The sequence below is a fragment of the Myotis lucifugus genome, unplaced genomic scaffold, assembly GCF_000147115.1.
Source record: "Myotis lucifugus unplaced genomic scaffold, Myoluc2.0 scaffold_249, whole genome shotgun sequence".
NCBI lineage: Eukaryota > Metazoa > Chordata > Mammalia > Chiroptera > Vespertilionidae > Myotis > Myotis lucifugus.
In genome coordinates, this window is record NW_005871297.1 from 249,411 (window position 1) to 269,767 (window position 20,357).

General features: G+C 43.6%; 1 protein-coding gene across 1 annotated transcript in view; it reads right to left on the bottom strand.

Annotated features, from left to right (window-relative positions):
* Window positions 1–20,357, bottom strand: part of FRMD4A (FERM domain containing 4A) — a 227,838-nt gene that overhangs the window by 143,688 nt on the left and 63,793 nt on the right. Inside the window, 2 exon segments of the mRNA XM_023762528.1 lie at window positions 1,353–1,445; window positions 14,289–14,383. Of these exon segments, the coding sequence (XP_023618296.1) occupies window positions 1,353–1,445; window positions 14,289–14,383 (188 nt within the window).

The following is a 20,357-nucleotide window of genomic DNA, read 5'->3' on the forward strand; positions in this document are numbered from 1 at the left end:
GCATTCAATGCAAATTTAAGTTTACCCCACCAGCTGTGGTAAAGATACACACTCCTGCCTGTTAAATGAGGCCCTTAACTCTGATTTTAGTCCCTTTTAGTGTCTCCTGTGGTATCAGGATGGCTATGTCCAAAACTGCACTCCTGGGGTGCTCTTTAAGAACTGAATTGTTGCCCTGGCCAGTGTCGTTCAGTGGTTGGAGCATCAACTTGTGCACCAAAAGGTCACAGGCTCCATTCCTGGTCAAGGCAGGTACCTGGGTTGCAGATTTGATCCCCAGCCCCCTGGGGGGGGGCGGGGGGGGTGCATGCCAGAGGCAACCAATCAATGTCTCCCCCCCTCCCTCCCTCCCTCCTTCCTTCCCTCTCTCTGACTCTCCTACCTTCCCTCTCCCACTCTCTCTAAAAATCGATGGAAAAAATATCCTTGGGTGAGAATTAACAACAAAAAAAGAACTGAATTCTAAATCACATGTCCTGCTCTTGGAGTTCTGTTCACATATTTTAAAAGAGCTGGGCCCATGGAATGGGTGGAAGGGCTATTGTCCACTGGAAGACAGCCATTCACCCTAAATGTCTCTACGATTGTGTTTCAGTGAAGGTTTTTGACAGAAACCTTATAGAAGGTTCTGGCTCCACCACCTGGGGCTCCAATTCTGACTTTGCTTACATCTGTACTTTGCCCCAGAACCCATGACATGACCCCTCTGGCTTCACACAACCTTTTGCAAAACAATGTGATAAGTCTGGTGGATTTCCTGAGATTGTTGCAAATATTAACTACAAGAAGCAAATCTAGTTCCCTGTAGTTACAAAATAAAACTTATAATAGACTAGTGAACAGAAAATGACCATTGTTCTGATATATTCTGCCATATACCCCATCACTGGGAACTGTACTGATCTGTGGCTTACTGCTGGGGTTCAACTACTGTTTGGGATAAACTGGTAAGTTTCAAAAGGTCAACAGGCACTTGTGATAGACGGAAATAATATACAAGCTTTTGTCATGTAGCTTCAAACAGCCACCAAAACAGAACCCAAGAGTTCGTGTTATTATAAGATACTCAGTTTAGTTTGAGACGTATGTCCCCAGAAAAGGCAAAAAAAGGCTCGTTTCTTTATTTCACACAAGCAGCCTATGCAAGAGCACAAACACGTGTGTCATGCACACACACTGGCATGCCTCACACACTCACGCCCTATGTTTACATTATTGGAAATGTAGCTACTCCAGGACCTCTATTCCTGGTAATGAACCACGACAAACTTGATTTCTCTTTCTTTTGATCACTCTACCCTTCCAGACTTTTCTGAAGAAGAAAGAAAAAGAGAGACACCAGGGGTACATACCTGACACAGAAGTATAAAACCACTGGTCCTGACTTTTTGGGAAAGTCGTGTTCTAAGACTCTTCGATCTAGCTGGAGCCAGTTTAAGTGTCCCCTGAGGAAAATAGAGACAAATTGATTATGGCTTTGGATTTTATAGAAGTTTCTTGTAACAAAGGTATATGTACAGCAGAATATGCTGGATCACAGTTGAATATGGACCTTTGTCTCACTATGAAGTGTTCAATATTTGAAGAACCCAGAGGAGTGACCTGGGAACATGCATGAGTGGGAGATACCGTGCGACACAAGGGAGGAGACTGACACCCAGAAAGTCAGGGGTCGGAGCCCTAGCTGGTTTGGCTCAGTGGATAGAGCGTCGGCCTGTGTACTGACGGGTCCCGGGTTCAATTCTGGTCAATGGCACATGCCTGGGTTGTGGGTTGTGGGTGTGCAGGAGGCAATCAATGAGTGATTCTCTCTCATCATTGATGTTTCTGTCTCTCTTTCTCTCTCCCTTCCTCTCTGAAATAAATTTAAAAAATTAAAAAAGAAAGTCAGGGGTTGGAGACCTGCCGTCCATTTCTTAGACTGCACTAAAATTAAAGGGTACTGTGCTCCCACTCGTCCTGAATTCCCTTTCTACCTGGCTGTGGGCAGCTTTTTTCCCAAAGGACTCAAAACACACTTTAGAAACATGTCAGCAACTTCACAATATCTTGCTGGAAGCAGATGGGTGGAAAAGCCAATAACAGATAATTTCATAAGAAATTAAAGCATCTACCATATGAGCTAGCCATTCTTCCCCTAGGTGTTTACCCAAGAGAAATGAAAGCATTTGCCCATGCAAAGACTTTTACACACAGATGTTCAGAAACACATTATCTTTCCTAGCTCAAAACTTGAACAACCCAAATGTTTATCAACAAGAGGAATGTATAAACAAATTATGATATAATTATGTAATAGAATACTATGCAGCGATAAAGACTACTGATATACACAGCAACATATATGAATCTCAAATAATTATGCTGGGTAAAAGAAACCAGACTAAAAAAAGAGTACAAATTCTGTAATTCCATTTATAAGAAGCTCTAGAAAGTGCAGATTAATCTACAATGACAGAAAGCATCGTGGTTGCCTGGGGAGGGAGTGAGAAGGAAGGGTTGGAGGGCATAAAGAAAAGTTTAGGAGAGTGATGGATTATGTTCATTATCTTGATGGAGGGGGGTTTATTGGTACATATATGTGTCAAAACTTATCAAATTTTATACTTTAATATGTAACATTTGTTGCATGTCAGTTATACCTCATTATAGCTATTTTAAACAGTGAACCACAGATACTTGATATACAAATGGAGTGACTTGTGCATTCCTTCCTTCCTCCACTCCCTCCATCTCTTCTTTTCATTAATGTCAACTGACCACCTTCTCTGACAAAGGGTCTGAAGAGGAAGCAGGGAGCAAAATAAACATGATCCCTTTCCCCCTCGAGGTATGTGCTTGTACAGAGGCACTCAACCACTATTTCCACAATTAATTACATACTAACTAATAGTATTAGGACTATGACTTATGAGAACATGTAAGGATCTGATCTAGTTTGGGGGTCTGAGAAGCATTCCTGGCATTTGAGTGAGATTTGAAGAATGAAAAGAGTTAACTCAGCAAAGAGGAAGGGGAATCACTTTCTAAGAAGAAGAGCCAGCATATGCAAAGGCCCTGAGGTGTCATGTGAGGAGGAAGGGGTAAGGCTGGAGAGAGGCAGAGACCAGCACCTGGGGCCTTGGAGGCCACAGTGAAGACGTTGGTCTTTGAAGAGTGAGGCAGAACCGTGCTACAAGTATGTGCAGAAAAATCTACCCATTTTTTTCTCCTCTCCTCACCCAACCTCAGTCCAGCATCGTGGAGCCCTATAATCACGGTTACTCAGTAAACTCAGGTTGAACAGACACAACTGATTGTACAAAATCCCTTCAGGTGCCCGGTGCTATGTGACTCCGATGTTTAGAGTGCACAGACACATGTGGAAGGCACTTACTCTGTGGAGGATGAGAAGCAAAAGCTGTCTGCATTGCCCTAGTACAATGTTTGCTCCATCAAGCACATGCTGGCCTCCAAAAAATGAAAGAAAACACAGTAGGAGCTCCCATCTCTATTTTAAAAATTCATTTAAACTGTATCTTTTACACACACACAAAATAACTCTCTCTTTCACTTCAGCCTACACCTGTGGCCTAGGGATGATGTTTGGATTTGCTTTTTTCCCCTTCTTTTGAGAAACTCCATCTGGAAATAGATTTTTTTCTATAAACTTTTTTTTTTTCATTTCGGTAAGGGTGAAAAATAACAGGAAAAACATTTTTTAAGCTCTGGCTGGTGTGGTGCAATGGTTGGAGTGTCAGCCCAAGCACCAAAGGGTTGCAGGTTCGATTCCCAGTCCAGGGCACATACCTGGGTTGCAGGTTCAATCCTTGGCTCTGGTCAGGGTATGCGCAGGAGGCAACCAATTGTTGTGTCTCTCTCATATCAATGTTTCTCTCTCCCTCTCATATCTTTCCCGCTTTCTCTCTCTATCCTTCCCTCCTTCCTTTCCACTCTCTCTAAAAAGCAATAGAAAAAAAATATCCGCTGGTGAGGATTAACAAAAAAAAGTTTTTAAAGTAAAATGACTGAACTAACTTCTTCCAGAAATGGATAAATTCCCAGCCAACTAGAATACAGACCTGGAAAGAGAAGGCAGGAGTGCCAATTTTGTTTCTGGTAATACTGAAAATGGTGACCTCTGTGCCTTAGCTCATGTTGTCCCCTCTGGCTAGAATGCCCTTCCTCTCCTTCATCACCCAGCAAAGTCCGACCCATCCTTCTAGACCTAGCTCTCCTGTGCCTCCTCCAGAAAGTCTTCCCTGATGCACCCCCGACACACACACCTGCCTGGGACAGGACTCTCACAGCACCCATCCTGGGCACACCTCTGCTGCGGCATTTCCCGCAGTCCACAGAACTTACTTTGTGTATGCATTCTTTTCCCCCAATAGTTTTTTACATCTGAAAAATAAAGCAAAATGTACCTCATAAAGTAAAAGTGTTTTTGATCAACTAACAGGGGCAGGAAACCTTTGTTCTGCCAAGGGCCATTTGGATATTTATAATATCATTCTCGGGACATACAAGATTATCAACATAAAAATTAGCCTGCTTATATTTGGTCAAACATTTAATTAACTCACCCCTAATGCCTTGGCAGGGGCAGACCAAATGATTTCGCAGGCCTTACACGGCCCACAGGCCGGACATTCCTCACCCCTGAACTAGAAGGTGTTAAGACAAATGTGAGACCTAATTATTGGGGAATAAGAAGCTCCAGCCACTCCTTTCCTGCCTCTGAAAATGTCCCAAACCTCCCAGGATCTTCTCCGTGTGCCCAGCATTCTGCACACACGCCACATGCACGCTCTGCACGAAGACTTTGATCACGCTGTTGCTCATAATTGGAACAGTCTCTCCATCCTTTTATCTGAACGATAGCCATTGTTTGAGGCTGAGCTCAGTATAGACCTTTAGTGAAGTCTGCCTTGATTGCCTAAGTCTGGGCTTTCTTTCAAACTTCTCCAGAGCTCCTGGTTTGTGTCGTCTGCAAGGCATTTATAGCACAGTCGTGTACAATTAGTTATTTTAAAAAATATGATCTCTCTCCAGATATGTTGTAAGTTTTCAACATTTAAAAAAAATCCCAGAACCTAGCACAAGACCTGGCAAATAGTAGCTGCTCAAAAGCCCTTGCTCTTTGATTGGATGACTACCTCCAAAAGCGATGGATCTGTGCCCAGACCTTAATTTATAAAGCGGACTGAGTGACCACATGCAGAGGTCAATGCCCTGGAAGGTAAAACTGAATCTTACTCACAGTTCCCCTAGAATGAGAGGCACACCACGCAGGGCAGGGCCATGAGGGGAAGCGCCAGGGCTGGTCCTGAGGCAGGAGAGGAGTGAGGAGGCACAGACAGAGCCTTTAGTGGGGTTTCCATGGATGTCAAGACAAGGGGAAACCGTTCAGGTTGGCTAGTTTGAATGACTCTGGCAGCCTTAGGGGTATAGGGCTGTCCTGGCTCTCTGGTCCCTGGCCCTGGGTTGATTTGGGGCAGGGGAACTATTGGCTTGTGTGTGAGACCTAGATAGAGAGAGTGGTTCCGAGTATGGGCTCTGGACAGCAGGAGAGATGTGAGCAACTTCCACTGTGAGTTTGGCTCTGCAATTAATGGGTACTAAATAAATACAGAATCTAAGAAAACACATAAAAGCAACCCATCCAATGGCCACATAGATTTAAATGCATTCTTTTGCCTGTCAATGATTCTTGATAAATGGTCTGAGGGAAAGAAGCTTTTCATGATGCTCAAGAGATAAGTCCTGCTCCCACCCCAGGGGCATAACATGCCTCACCACACAGGCGGCTGGGAATTCCACGTGGTCTCGAGGGGCACAGTTCACTTGTTGAAGAACCTCAAAGTGGGGACATTTGCATGAGGGGACACTGAGATAGGTACCACTCTGTTGGGTTTGCTCCTGGCCTTTCTTCTTCATCCATGTTCACAGAGGCCAAATGGAGGGGTGGGTTCCCTCTCTGGATAATTTTACCCCCATACTAAACTTTTTAAAAGGATGACATTTTAGCAATGGATTTATTTAACTGGCAATTCCTTTCTCCCCAGCATATATTGGTTTATCATTTATCAAACAATAAACTGATTAGAAAGTATGAAAATAGTCAGCAAGCAGAGAGAACAAGGAGGCCAGAATCACCCCTAAATGGAATAAGGAAATAAATTTCCTTTCCCCACTCCCTTATTTGAACTCCTCAAGCCCAGTTCTGCGGGGTCGGCCTGATGTGAATACCCACAGGGCTCTGGTATCCATGCGGAGGGGGCTTCCCCACACCTGGAGTCCTGGGATCCTGAGGTAGAAGGAAGTCAGCTCCCTTCATTTCATGTCACCAAGAATCTCTCCACTGAAGGGACAAGTGACTCATCCAATGTCCCTTATGATAACTGCCCAATATTAGGGCAAAGGCTAAAAGATGGATTAAAAAGCAAACTGGAAACCCTAGCTCTGAAACCACCACTTCTGGCTGCAATCAGACTTGTTAAAATGTTTCTGCTCATTGTATGGGATTCAAAGTCGTATTTCCTACACCCAGTGGCATCGACATTCCTCGCTGTCCAGGACCTTTTCTTTCCTATGTGGCACCTCACAGTTCTGACATCAAGTTTCTTTCTCAATTTTTTTAAAAATTTAAGTCAAGGTGGACCAGGGTGGAACAAAGAGGTAAAAGAAGCATAGAAGCATTTTCTCAATGCAGTTTAACTAGGTAAGAGATGCCGGATAGCTTGGTTTTCATTATTCTTATTGATTTTTAATTTGAGAATGCACATCAGGACATTTGCTAATAACAAAGCACAAACATAAAAAAATGCTCCAGCAGACACTTGGTATTTGTTATTGTTTGACTGATAACTATCATTAAAGCTGCGTAAAATAACACTCATTTGGTTTATGGTGGCAATAGGTCAAACTGTTGGGTCACTAATAAATACACAATAGCTTCTGGGCAACAGAAATTGGAAGCATTTATTTAACAGATTGCTTTTAGCTTCTACGTATAATACAAATATATTTCTGGTTCAAGTGTTGGCACCTTCAATAGAGAGGCTTTAAGGAGAGCTTTGTTGGCAGAGAGTTACTGGAGGGTGGAAGTGTATGGTAAGACTGAGCTGAGCATTCTTGGACCTCAGGGGAGTAGGATGCTCTGTACCTTGTAGAGGTTCTCACTGCAGACAGCTGACCTCACATGGAATTATGGAAAGCCAGGGTAAAAGTATGAAATCCTTACAGATGTCCCTAGATCAGCCATGGGCAAACTACGGCCCGCGGGCCGGATCCGGCCCGTTTGAAATGAATAAAACTAAAAAAAAAAAAAGACCGTACCCTTTTATGTAATGATGTTTACTTTGAATTTATATTAGTTCACACAAACACTCCATCCATGCTTTTGTTCCGGCCCTCCGGTCCAGTTTAAGAACCCATTGTGGCCCTCGAGTCAAAAAGTTGGCCCACCCCTGCCCTAGATGGAGAGGTGGGTGGGAGCTCTTCAAATGAAACCATGATTGGCTTTTAGTGTTCTGACTCAGAAGTGCATATTCTCATCAAGGACAGCTCAGGGTACTGATTTAGCTAGAAATCCTCAAATAGTGGTCTTCCAGTGTGTGAGTGTGTATGTGAGAGGGTGTGTGTGTGTCTGTGAATATGTGTGAGTGTGAGCATGTGAGTTTGTGTGTGTGTGTGTGTGTGTGTGAGAGAGAGAGAGAGAGAGAGAGAGAGAGAGAGAGAGAGAGAGAGACTGCACCTGCACCAGACAGACGCACAGAGAAAGATTCAGATGAGTATATTGGGGAAACCAGATGACTAAAACTTGGGCTATGTTTTGTTATTTATGGAGGATTTGACTCCAAGCCTTCTTTTATAGCACCTCCTACACTATATCGTATTTACCTCCTAAACTAAAAATACAAGCCACACAAGGGGTCAAAAGTCTAGTTATTTCTGGTGCTGAACAGTGGACGCTAAATAATTATGTGTTAAGAAACGAATAACTTCAAATCAAATGACATCAGCTTCAAATATGCCCCATAGATCAATGTTATTGTCAGCCTGGGATGGCCATTCATGTAAAGACCCCGCTCCTGCCCTAAGTAAACAATCTTCAGTGAGAATTCATTCTGCTCTTCCTCATGCAGGATCTGAGCTCCACCCTAACACTTTCTTTAGGAAGTAAGAAGTCAAGAGAAAGCCCGGCTCCCTAAGGCCTTCTCAGATCGCCTCATTCTTTCTTTCTTTATTTTGGCTACACACAGAAAGGGTTCTGCGAAATCCCTTTCTGGTCACTAAATAGAAGGTAGGGCTGTGTGTCATCCGTCTGCCAGTCTCTGAGGAGGCCATGCACGGTGAATGCCATGTTCCAGGAGCAGCTGTCACAACCCAGGCTTAGAGGTGTAGCACTGATTCTCTCTGCAGTCATGTGGTTCAGGGCATTTAATGAATGGAAATCTCAAACCTATTTCTAAATACTAGATTTCTTTCCCAGAGCTACATGTCGTTGTTTCTTCCACAACTGGGAAACTGCTTTTCTACTTTATTTTTAAATGGCAGATAAGCTTGAGACCGGGAGAGCTTAGACACTGTTCAGATGGCTGGCCAGTGCTAGTCACAGTTCTAGCCAAGGGCACACGAGGACTCAAGGACATTGCCCTTTTGTCCTGGCATTGTGTCGAGAGGCCAATTAATTAAGAAACACTGGACCTTAATTATCTGAATAAATCAGACTCCCCAAACAGTACTAATCAATGATTCAATTAATTAAAGCATTGCATGTTATCTTAAAAAAATCCCTAATTGGTGCTTAAACTAGGATTCTAGCTTTAGAATGTCTATAACCCTTCTAAAAATCTAAGCATAAGTTATTTTATGCGTAAACTTTTGTGGAAGCAAGGGAATGTACCTTCTTAACAAATTTCAAAGGGGTCTGTGATTAAGTAAGAGTGTAAGAGCTTCCTTAATTGGCATGTGAAATTTCTTTACTTGGTATGTGAAAATACATTCTAACTGTACCTGGCTTTTAAAATGTGCAGTGATTGCTGACCAAGTTTCTTAACTTTCTCCTTCAATTATCCAAATACTTCTTAAAGCTATCATTACAGAGATACTCACTTACAGCATCTGACACACAATTCTCAAAATTTATGATAGGAGATTCAAATTAAAATATATTATTATAATCATTATTTCAACTTGGGGTGTGTCAGACTATTTCTGCTAAATGGTCTAAAAGTTGTTTAGTTATAGCTTTTGATGATGAGATTCTCTGTCAACAATTTCCTTTTAATTTTAAAAATTAAAAACTTGTTTATTTGCAAATGTCCAAACTGGCTAAATTGTATACATTAAATGTGTGCATTTCTTTGTATATCAATTATACCTCAATAAAGGTTTTTTTTAAAAAAAAACAAATAGAGAAAACAAAATTATGATTGAGAATAAATCAGATAATTAAATATAGTGCTTTATTGATATAAATTATACAATCAGATCCATGAGCTCTGAAATTTTAAACACCTAACAATTTGGGTGCTGCAAAAGCATTGAAAATATTTCAAAAATAAAATGCAAAAATAGGGTTCCTTAAATGATGGATGCCAATGCTTAACAGGTGGAATTCCCAGCCACACTATTTGGACTGGTGGCTAAATACTAAAGCTGAACTTCTCTGAGTTGGTTCTCACAATGTTAGGTTTCCAGAGTCTGTCTGGAGTGGAGAGAGTCTGTAACTTTCAGATCCCTGGCACTTGCCATTATTGGCCCCAAATATTCAAAGTTTGAGTGAAATCAGCTTTTCTTCTTGGATCTGGAGAGAAGAAACAGAGGTAATTTATTCCACCATTCCCCTCTCTCTGGAACTGGGGTTTTCATACTTGGATGCATATCAGAAAAATCTTGCTGCTCAGTCCCCTTCCCGACCAATTAAATCACAATTCTGGAGGCAGGTCCCAGGCACTGGTATTTTATAAAATGACCTAGGTGACCCCAAAGTGCAGCAAAGGTTGAGAACCACAACTCCAGTAAAACAGAAATAATTTTTTTAGTATCAAATTAATATGAGGCTCTTCCTTTGTTTCAGAATGTTTTAAAGGTGGCTGAAATGTCATTGTTTGCTTGTATCACCACAATTTAGATCATGTACAGGTAACCATCTCTGTCTATCACAGCAGATTTATTCAAATTAAAAGAGGCTGCATATTATTGAATCTTAGAACAGAAAAGGGCATTCATGGGAAAACTGGTGACATTGGAATGAAGTCTATGGTTTAGTATCAATAATATGATAATATAATTCTAATATATAAAAAGCCCGGGGCCGTAACAACCGAAAAAACTGGACGGATGACCGAACAGCAGGCTGCGTAGGGCAATGAAGCCATCAGGAGGGTTAGTGAGAGATGACCAAATGACTGAACAACAGGCTGCATAGGGCGACCAAGCCGGCAGGGGGGTTAGTGCAGGACAACCAAACGACTGAACAGTAGGCTGTGTGGGGTGACCAGGCCGGCAGGGGGGCAGTGAGGGGCAACCAGGTCAGTGGGGGGGGGGACAGTTAGAGAAAACCAGGCTGGCAGAGGGGGGCAGTTGGGAGCACTAGGTCAGCAGGGAGGCAGTAAGGGGCAATTAGGCCGGCAGAGGGGGGACAATTAGCGACGATCAGGCCAGCAGGCAGAGGCAGTTAGGGGTGATCAGGCTGGTAGGGAGGGGCAGTTAGGGGCAATCAGGCAAGCAGACAGGTGAGCAGTTAGGAGTCAGTGGTCCCAGATTGTGAGAGGGATGTCCGACTGCTGTTTTAGGCCTGATCCTGGAGACCCGAGGGGTCCCGGATTGGAGAGGGTGCAGGCTGGGCTGAGGGGACCCCCACCCCTGTGCATAAATTTCAAGCACCAGGCCTTTAGTGAAGTAATATTAACATAGCTTGTAAAATATCAACACATTTGGGGATGCTGGGTGAAGGGTATGTGGAACTCTGTACTACCTTTGCAATTTTTCTGTAAATCTAATTATTTCAAAATATAAAGTTTAAAAATTAAATTTAGAAAAGAGAAGGAAAGGTGGAGTTAGTACTGATGCTACAACACTGTGGATTAACTAACAATATTAAATATCTTGCACTGTGTACTTGGATAGTTTATTCATAAGCACAACTTATGGGGAAGAAAAGCATAGATACACTTCCAATTTCCTATCTGCATTCTGCTCTATATATCTTCTCTCCAGCCCCAACTAGATCCTACAAAATGTCATCAACAGCAGTTAATACTGAAAGACTCATATATTCTACTTTAAGGAATTATAACGCTGGTGGTAATATCTTATACTTCTACAGCATTTTACAGCTTACAACACTTTCTAAGTGTTAGTCTTGCTTGATTTTGCATGAGGAAATAGGCAATACAAAGGATATACCATGGGCTGGAATAAAGAATGAAACTTCATCTGCATTTGATTATAAAATACGGAGTGTAAGCTCCTGCAGAAACCACACACGCACTCACGCAGGCATGCACACACACACACACAGTACATGTCACAGTACATGTCCCAGTACAATGAACAATTTGAAAATACGGTTATTGAAAGATCTTACGTTAGTGTCCAGGGGCACATATAACATAGCCCTTCAACCTCTAGACCAGTGGTTCTCAACCTTGGCTGCACATTAGAATCACCTGGGAATCTTTTTAAAATCCTGATTTCTGAACCTCATCCTCCGGAAATTCTGTTTCTTTGTTATGGGGCGGGGCCACAACATTAGTAACAAAGAAACAGAATTTCCGGAGGATGAGGCCCAGAAATCAGGATTTTAAAAAGATTCCCAGGTGATTCTAATGTGCAGCCAAGGTTGAGAACCACTACTCTAGACTAAGTCACACCCACAGGCACAGCTTTCATTCTTTCCTTTCTTACCAGGAAAAGGAGAAAAGTTCAGATTATCAAAGAGGCCACCAGCCAACGTCCCTTGGCCCCAGATGTTGTCAGGCCATGACTTTGCCCTGAGTCACGGCCGTCCCCTTTGTTTCTGTCTCCTGTCCTTAATTTCCTGGGGGCCCTGACACTCGCCGTTTCCCCCATGAGTCAGGTCCACCTGCCAGTTCTTTTTCAGGAACTGTCTGCAGCTGCTGCTCTTTTCCGCTAATCTGCTGGCCTCTGGCTGCTCCTGCAATTGCTGAAGAAACGCTCCCACCCAGACTTGAGTGAAGGGGTGGTGGTGACCACACTTTCTCTGCACTATGCCAGGAGATGGCTCATATCCTCTTCCTCACCACCCCCCACAGAGCCCTCCATCGGCCAATTCCACTCCAGGGTGGGGGACACCTTCCTGCGGTCTGGCCTCACACACATGCACACACAAGCTTTCCTGGCCAACCCAGGGGCCCAGGGCAGCCCAGACCTGGTACCACTCGATGGGTGAGTGGTCTGTGCTGCACGCCCCACTCTCCTTTCTGTAACGTGTGCCTGCTCTCGCCCATGCAGGAGAATGGCTTTCTACCTGCAGCCCATTCCTGCAGGTGCCGTTGGGCAGTGATGTGACACACTCAGCAGGCGTAGTTCTCCCTCCTTAGTGCAGCTCAACCTGCTCACTCTTAGATTCTTATTTATTCAAAAGGGAGGTCTCAGTGGGACTCGTGTAGAGGTCATGGCATCTTTGAGAAGAGTAACGGTACTTGGGAAATGTGAATGATGGGATATAATTAATCGAAACTTCTGGGTTCCTTTTAATTAGTGACAAACGTATGAATACCAATTTGGGAGGGTTACAGGAGAAAGGGTAGAAACACCTGCACTTTTGAAAGTAGCTGTTCTCAATGTGTATTTGTTTTAAAGCATTTTCCCACCACTAGGCTGGATCCTTCCCACTGCAGCCCTCCTTTCACGGCCGGCTTACTTGGCTCTACCCACAGGCATGGCGATCCTTCTAGACCAGGGCCACCACTCCTGCCTTCCTCTGGCCCAGTTCCTGACAGGCTCAGGGCCAGGGCTGACCTGGTTCCTCCCGGCTTTCTTGAGGAAGATGCGACTGCTCCGGCTGCCTATACCCCGATCACCCCACCATCTGAACTGTTGCTAATTCAGAAGGCAATTGGATGTTCCAGTTTGCCCAAGACAGTGCCAATTTACATCACCTTTTACTTCCAGGGTCTGGATTTGCGGTTCCCAGGCTCAGAGTATCCAGGTGCAGACATACCTGATCACCTCCCCTCCTCGCCACTGTGGCTGCCTCCCGCCCTTGCTTCGAGCCCATCCTGCCTTGACGGCTCCATCTGGTCAATGGCTCATGGCCTCGCCTACACTGTCCTGTCCAGCCACCAACCCAACCCTGATCTATTAGTATTTTAGAGTATCATCTCTGTAATTTGCAGGAGTGTGTGTATATGTGTGTGTATACACTCAGAGGAAAGAAAAGCATTACACATTTGCTTAGAACACATTCTTACCTAGTAGTCTGTGCAGGTTTTTACCATATTCTTTTGCTAACAGTCTATTAAGAAGGAAATTAGCCTGGCCTGTGCGGCTCAATGGTTGAGTGTCCACCCATGAACCAGGAGATCAAGGTTTGATCCACCATCAGGGAACATCCCTGGATTGTGGACTCAATCCCCAGTAGGGGGCATGCAGGAGGCAGCTGATGGATGTTTCTCTCTCATCATTGATGTTTCTATCTCTCTCTCCCTCCCCGTCTCTCTTCCTGAAATAAAAACGTATTTTTTTAAAAAGAAGAAAATTGAAATTTTAGTAAAGATTTCCTTACTTGTGTTGTAAAACACCTCTTTATAGAGCCAAACTGAAAGGTCTTTAAAGCAAATATACTTTTCATCCGATGAGTGATTGAATTCCTGATTTTTATTTTCTCTATTTCAGCTTAGACAGTGAAACTGCACAGATACTTTTCATTTTGAATTTATCATCAAATTCACTTCCTGTTATTGTTATTCCAACACTGGAGAGAAAAGTTGACTTTCCAGAAGTTTTCATTTAACTTTAATAGAAAACAAACTCATACAAATCTACTTCAAACAAACAAACAAACAAACAAAAAAGCATTTCAGTTCTGAACACAATCTGCAATTTGATTACAGGAACTAGTTTACCTAATACTTTCACAATATGAGCATCACCCTAATTATATCCGTTGGCCATTCCGGGCATGATCACAAGGCCTTTGAAATTCAAATGATGAACTTGGACTGAACCCTGACCACAGGACCCAGTGGCCTGCAGCTGAGCTCATTCTGACAGTTGGGACAATTGTGATTTCCAGTTTCCTGTCAAGTTCGGAGGGCTCATGGGGCACTTACGTCTCATCTGTGAAGGCTATTCCAAAGTATTCCTTTTCCTTCAGATTGAAGTGAGATGCCACGAGGTCAAGCAGCTCCTTGGCCAAAAGCTTGGGCTGGAGGGAAAACAAAATGGAGAAAGGGTAAGTGATGAGAGATTACATTTCCTAAAACAGGCAATTTCCGATTTACATAATTTTTTAAAATGCAATGTCTCAAAGCCCTAGTACATCGATGCAAATGATTCTTATAAAACCCAAAGGAGTGGATAATGAAGGCACCACTGAGTAAACAGCCAGGTACAGATGAAGACCTTCTGCCTTGTTCCTAATTTTTTTCTACTACAAACGGCACTCGCTCACTGACAGGCTGTCAGCCCTGGGGCTCTCCGTCCCCACACAGGAGAACGTTTCACGCTGAACAGGAAGATGCCTTACTTAAAAAAAATACATATATATAAGATAAATATACAAATTATATGTTTAACATATATCATATTTATATTTTTATAATATATGTTTTAACATATATTTAATTATATTAATATTAATATAATGAATATATTCTATATTCTATAATATACTAGAGGCTCGATGCATGAAATTCGTGCACAGGTAGGGTCCCTAGTCCTGGCCGGAGATCAGGGCCAATCTGTGGGGCGACTGGCGGGACTACTGGGGGAGGGGGATGGCCCCCGCTGGCACCCGCCTTGGCCAGCTTGGCACTGCCTGCTTGCTGACTCTGTCCCCCACTGCCTCCCGAAGGCTGGCTTTGCCCCCTGGCTTTGCCTCCCGCTGCCTCTGGTCGCCCCCTGCTGGCACCTGCCTTGGCTGGCCTGGGGCCTACAGGCTGGGGGCAGCTCCTGTGTTGAGCATCTGCCCCCTGGTGGTCAGTGCGCATCATAGCAACGGTCGATTTGCATACAGACAGTCCTGGGGTTATGTCGGACTCGACCTACATTTTTTCGTGGTTACGTCGCCATCTCCCATTTATTTATAAAAAAAAAAAAAAAAAAAGTTCCGTCATTTCGACATATGTACATATGTGCTTTATGTTTTTTATTATTTATTTACCACAAGTAAAGGTCAGGAATTGTTATCTTTCTTTTAAATTTCTTTTTTTTAAAACATATTTTATTGATTTTTTACAGAGAGGAAGGGAGAGGGATAGAGAGTCAGAAACATCGAGGAGAGAGAAACATCGATCAGCTTCCTCATGCACACTCCCCACTGGGGATGTGCCCGCAACCAAGGTACATGCCCTTGACCGGAATCGAACCTGGGACCCTTCTGTCCACAGGCCAATGCTCTATCCACTAAGCCAAGCTGGTTAGGGCTCTTTTAAATTTCTTTTATTGTTTCACTTCATTACTGCTGTGTATGTGCTCCATGTGAGTGATGTAGGTGCTTATGTAGGTGGGTTCCGACTTACGGCGAAAATCACGTTACGTCGCGCCGTAGGAACGGATCTCTGACGTAACCCAAGGACCTACTGTATTTGGCTTTTATTATATAGGATATTTTATGTTACATATGTAATATGTATTATAATGTGTATATATATAAAATATATTAATATCTACTTAAAATATGTTTAATATATCATACTTATATCAATATCATAATCAATAGATTACATATTATAGAATATCTATTAATATATGTATTTAACATATACTTATACAGTATTTGCTATGGGCCAGGCCCTGCTCCAAGCACTTTACAAATACTAGTCTCCTTAAACCTCATCACAGCCCTAGAAGGTGGTCCCATCATTGTATGGGGAGAAGACAGGGGCCCAGAGACTAAACATCTCTGTTTAAGTATTGGGGCGGGGATTTGAATCCTGGCTCCACCCTTGAACACGCTCTGTGCTCCCATAATTAAAAATACAAACAATGAAAGTATCTTCCTGCAAGAAATGTTAAAGCTATGGCCAAAGGGCCTTGGGAATAATGTTTACGAATAAACTGAAAATGCACCTTCCATTTGCCTTTCCAAAGGAAAAGATCAGCCTTTACCTATGAAGGTTTTTATCATAAGCTCATTCCTAAGCATCTCTGCCAATGTAAAGGAGTTCCCAGAGCTTTAGGCATGAAATCATGTAGATGCCTGCACTGTCCATACCTCACATTCACTTGGGTCCATCACTGTTGACATGACCACAGCCACCAGGCTCTGTCTGATGGAGACACAGGACTACCCGGGAAGAGTCATTTCTAAATGAGCTCCCAGGTCAGGTGTATGCAAATGCATTGCCTTTACTCTATGACAACTACTCCATCCCAAGCTCACTTGCTGGATGTCTCCAAGCTCAGAGCAAAAACAGATTCCAGAAGAGAAAACGTATGCTTGTTTGTGTATGTACATGTATGTGCATTTATAGCCTTCCAGAGTGTATTTCCTCTTCTGGTGGCTACTCTGTTGCACTTCTCTGTTAGGACAGTGGATAAGACATGCAAATCAAAGTCTACTTGACAGTTTTAGAATTACCATATGATCCAGCAATTCTACTTCTGGGTATTTATCCAAGGGAAACAAAAATACCAATTCAAAAAGATACATGCACCCCCATGTTCAATGGCACATTATTCATAATAGCTGAGACATGGAATCAACCTAAGTGTCCATCAATTGATGAATGGATAAAGAAGAGATGGTGAATATGTACAATGGAATATTATTCAGCTATACAAAAGAAGGAAATCCTGCCATTTGCAACAGCATGGGTGGACCTGAGGGTATTATGCTAAGTGAAATAAGTCACACAAAGATGAATTCCATTATAATCTCACTTATATGTGGAACCTTAACAAATTTAAAAATAACTCATAATACAGAGAACAGATCGGTGATTGCTGAGGAGGTGGAAGGCTGAAGTGGGTGAAGGTGTTAAAAAAAAAAAAAGAGACAGTCTGATTTCTAATTTCTTATTTTGGGCACTGCCCTGTGCTGCACTGTGTCCCCAAAGAAATTCATGTGTTATGTTGAGGCCTAACCCCGATGCGATGATCTTTGGAGACTGGGCCATTGGAAGACGATCAGGCTTAGACGAGGGCAGCCCCATGATGGGATTAGTGTCCTTATAAGAAGAGACACCAGAGGGCTTGCTGCGCTTTCTCTCCACCGTGAGAGGGCGCAGTGAGGAGGCACACCAGAAAGAGCCCTCCCAGGGTGGATCCTGATCTCCCACTTCCAGCCTCCAGAACTGTGAGAAAATACATTTCTGTTGTTTAAGCGACCTAGTGTTTTGTCACAGCAGCCCCAGCAGACGAAGGCAGGTGCACTCCCTTTGGTTCAACACTGGAGTGTCTAATATGGGCAATGTACGAGCCAGCACTGCAGGAGCTATAAAACGAGCAGCATGTAGCTTGCCAGTGAGGACTTATATTTTCCCAGGGGCACAAAGTAAGGGCCGATGTTCCTTTGAAAAAGCCAAAGCAGATGGTTCCCCCTTGCTGCCTGGCTCTTGGGCTCACAGGGTGCCAGCCTCTAGGCCTCAACAACCTCCGGTTTACCAGTGAAACAGCAGGAAAGGACAGCAGTGGGTTTGAATTGAGGGCAGAGCTTCCTCCCCCCAGAAGATGTAAATCAACTGGAGAACCCATCCTGATAAATCAAAGCCATCTAATATTCTATACTTGCGTCCACACTAAAATTTGAAAAAGTGAAAAAGCAATCTGTGGCCAACATGGAATGCAAGGCTCTATGTAAGACCCTCCTTCATAAGTAGTGGCAACCTACCACGAGGAATGCAGTGTGGCACGCGTGGCCCATCTCAGAATGTCTCTGATAAATTACAAAGTGGAATCCGAGATGAGGGGGCTCCTGAGGCTTCTAGCTGTGCTTGCTATGCGCTGCTGCCAGCACCACCTCCACCCCCCGCAGGCACCTGGCTGCCCAGATACAAAGCATTTAATGTACAGGTTGTGACTGAATATAAGGCAGCACCATGGCAGATTTTTAAATTGCATAATCTATCTGTCCAAACAATTGCCGCCCTTTCAAAATAGTCGCAGTGTTTCCACAATGCCTGCTATTTCTTAAAACATTTGTAATAATCTTTTGGGTTTGCCTTTGAAGCTTGTGTCCCATTTATAAAAGCATCCTCACTATTAATACATTTTCTTGCTCACAGAATGAACTTGTTTTTCCAATTGGCTAATGTCACTTGAAGTCAAGTGTACTGAATGGGGACAGAGAGGGGGGAGGAGGTGAGCATGCTGAGTCAAACTGGTTTTATACAATGAGGTGTGACTATAAAGTAATTATTGTGGGTTCTTGAGGGTCATGGTGAGGTTTCCAGCCCTGACTTAGAAATGATAGAAATAAGATTACCTTCTCTTTGAGAGGTAAACTTTAAAGCCAACATCTCTATAGAACTGGTTAGAGAAACATAAATTTACCCAGGGAGAGAAAGAATTACGGTCATGCACCACTTACCAATCAGGATACATTCTGAGAAATGTGTCCTTAGGTGATTTCGTTGTTGTGCAATAGTGAGTGGGACAGTACACAAACCTGCACGGTACAGCCTACTACACACCCAGGCTGCACGGCATAGCCTAACGCTCCTAGGCTCCAAGCCTGTACAGCATCTTACTGTACAAAAGAACATGAGGTTAAATCAAGCACAAGAGAAAATGATGGCAATCAAGAGACAAGGTAAGCACGAGATGTTTGAGGCTGCTGCCAGCACAACATGGCATACTGTGTTACAGAAAACTGTTTTATATATAAGCAGAAAGAGTACACGAACATAATGATAAAAAGCATAATAAATACATAAACCAGTAACATATTTATTGTCAAGTATGATATACTGTACATACTTGTATATAACTGTGTGGATCACACTTTTATCTAACTGGAAGAGCAGTGGCTTGCTTACATCAGCATCACCTCAAACATGTGGGTAATGTGTTGATACCATTGCATGGACTATGACATCACTAGGCGATAGGAATTGTTCTGCTCCATTATAATCTTATGGGCCATGTATGTGGTCCATCACTGACTGAAACATTATGTGGAGCATGAGTGTACTCTCAGGGCTGGAACAGATATAACAGGAGTAAATACAGTGATCATTCCATGGAGAGGACAGGGTGAATGGAAGGTGTGTGTGGGGAGGGGCTGGAGAAGCAGTTTGGAAAAGGGAGGGGAGCTGTGGTCCTTTTATGTGGTAGCAATGGGGTTACTTTAGCTGATCATATTAAACAGTCAAATTACCTATTTAGCTCTCCTTCAAATAGCATCCTTCCAAAGACCTTGCTGAGGCACTGCTGTCTTAGACAGGGTGCTGACCATCCTACATGCTTGTGGGATCATCCTATATAATAAAACCCTAATATGCAAATCAACCAAACAGTGGAATGACCAGTCGCTATGATGCACATTGACCACCAGGGGGCAGATGCTCAATGCAGAAGCTGGCCCCTGGTGGTCAATGCACTCCCACAGGGGGAGCGTTGCTCAGCCAAAGTGGTGAAGGCAGGAGCCTCTCCCACCTCTGCGGCAACACTAAGGACCCCTCAGGGGATGTCCGACTGCAGGAAGCGGGCCTAAACCAGCAGGCAGACATCCCCAAAGGGGTCCTGGACTGTGAGAGGGTGCAGGCCAGGCTGAGGGAATGCCCCCTCCAGTGCACTAATGTCGTGCACCGGGCCTCTAGTCTGAAATAAGAGGCTGTCATTCCTTTGCCAATGAAGACTCTCACCTGGAGCTGTCAGGGGTTGGGTCACAGCAAAGCCAGGATTCCCAATGAAATCAAGCTGGTGTCAGAGATTGCCATTAACCCTCTGCCATGCTGCCTCTGCTTCCTGGGTGAGCGGTCAAGGATCATGGGCTGGACTTGGGGGGGGAGCATGTCTGGATGAGGCTTACAACACTCAGTGAACCCAGTACACTGGCATTCAGACATCAGTACTGACAGTTCAGAGTGTGGTACTGATTTATATGTAATCAGTACTTTGAACTTGGTTAATGTGAGTCTTCCCTGAGCCTACAGAGCTAAAAGTCCAATTCAGCACCCTGAGGAAGTCACCAGAGTAACACAGCCATCTGGGAGCCTCTTGGAGACGGACTTTTG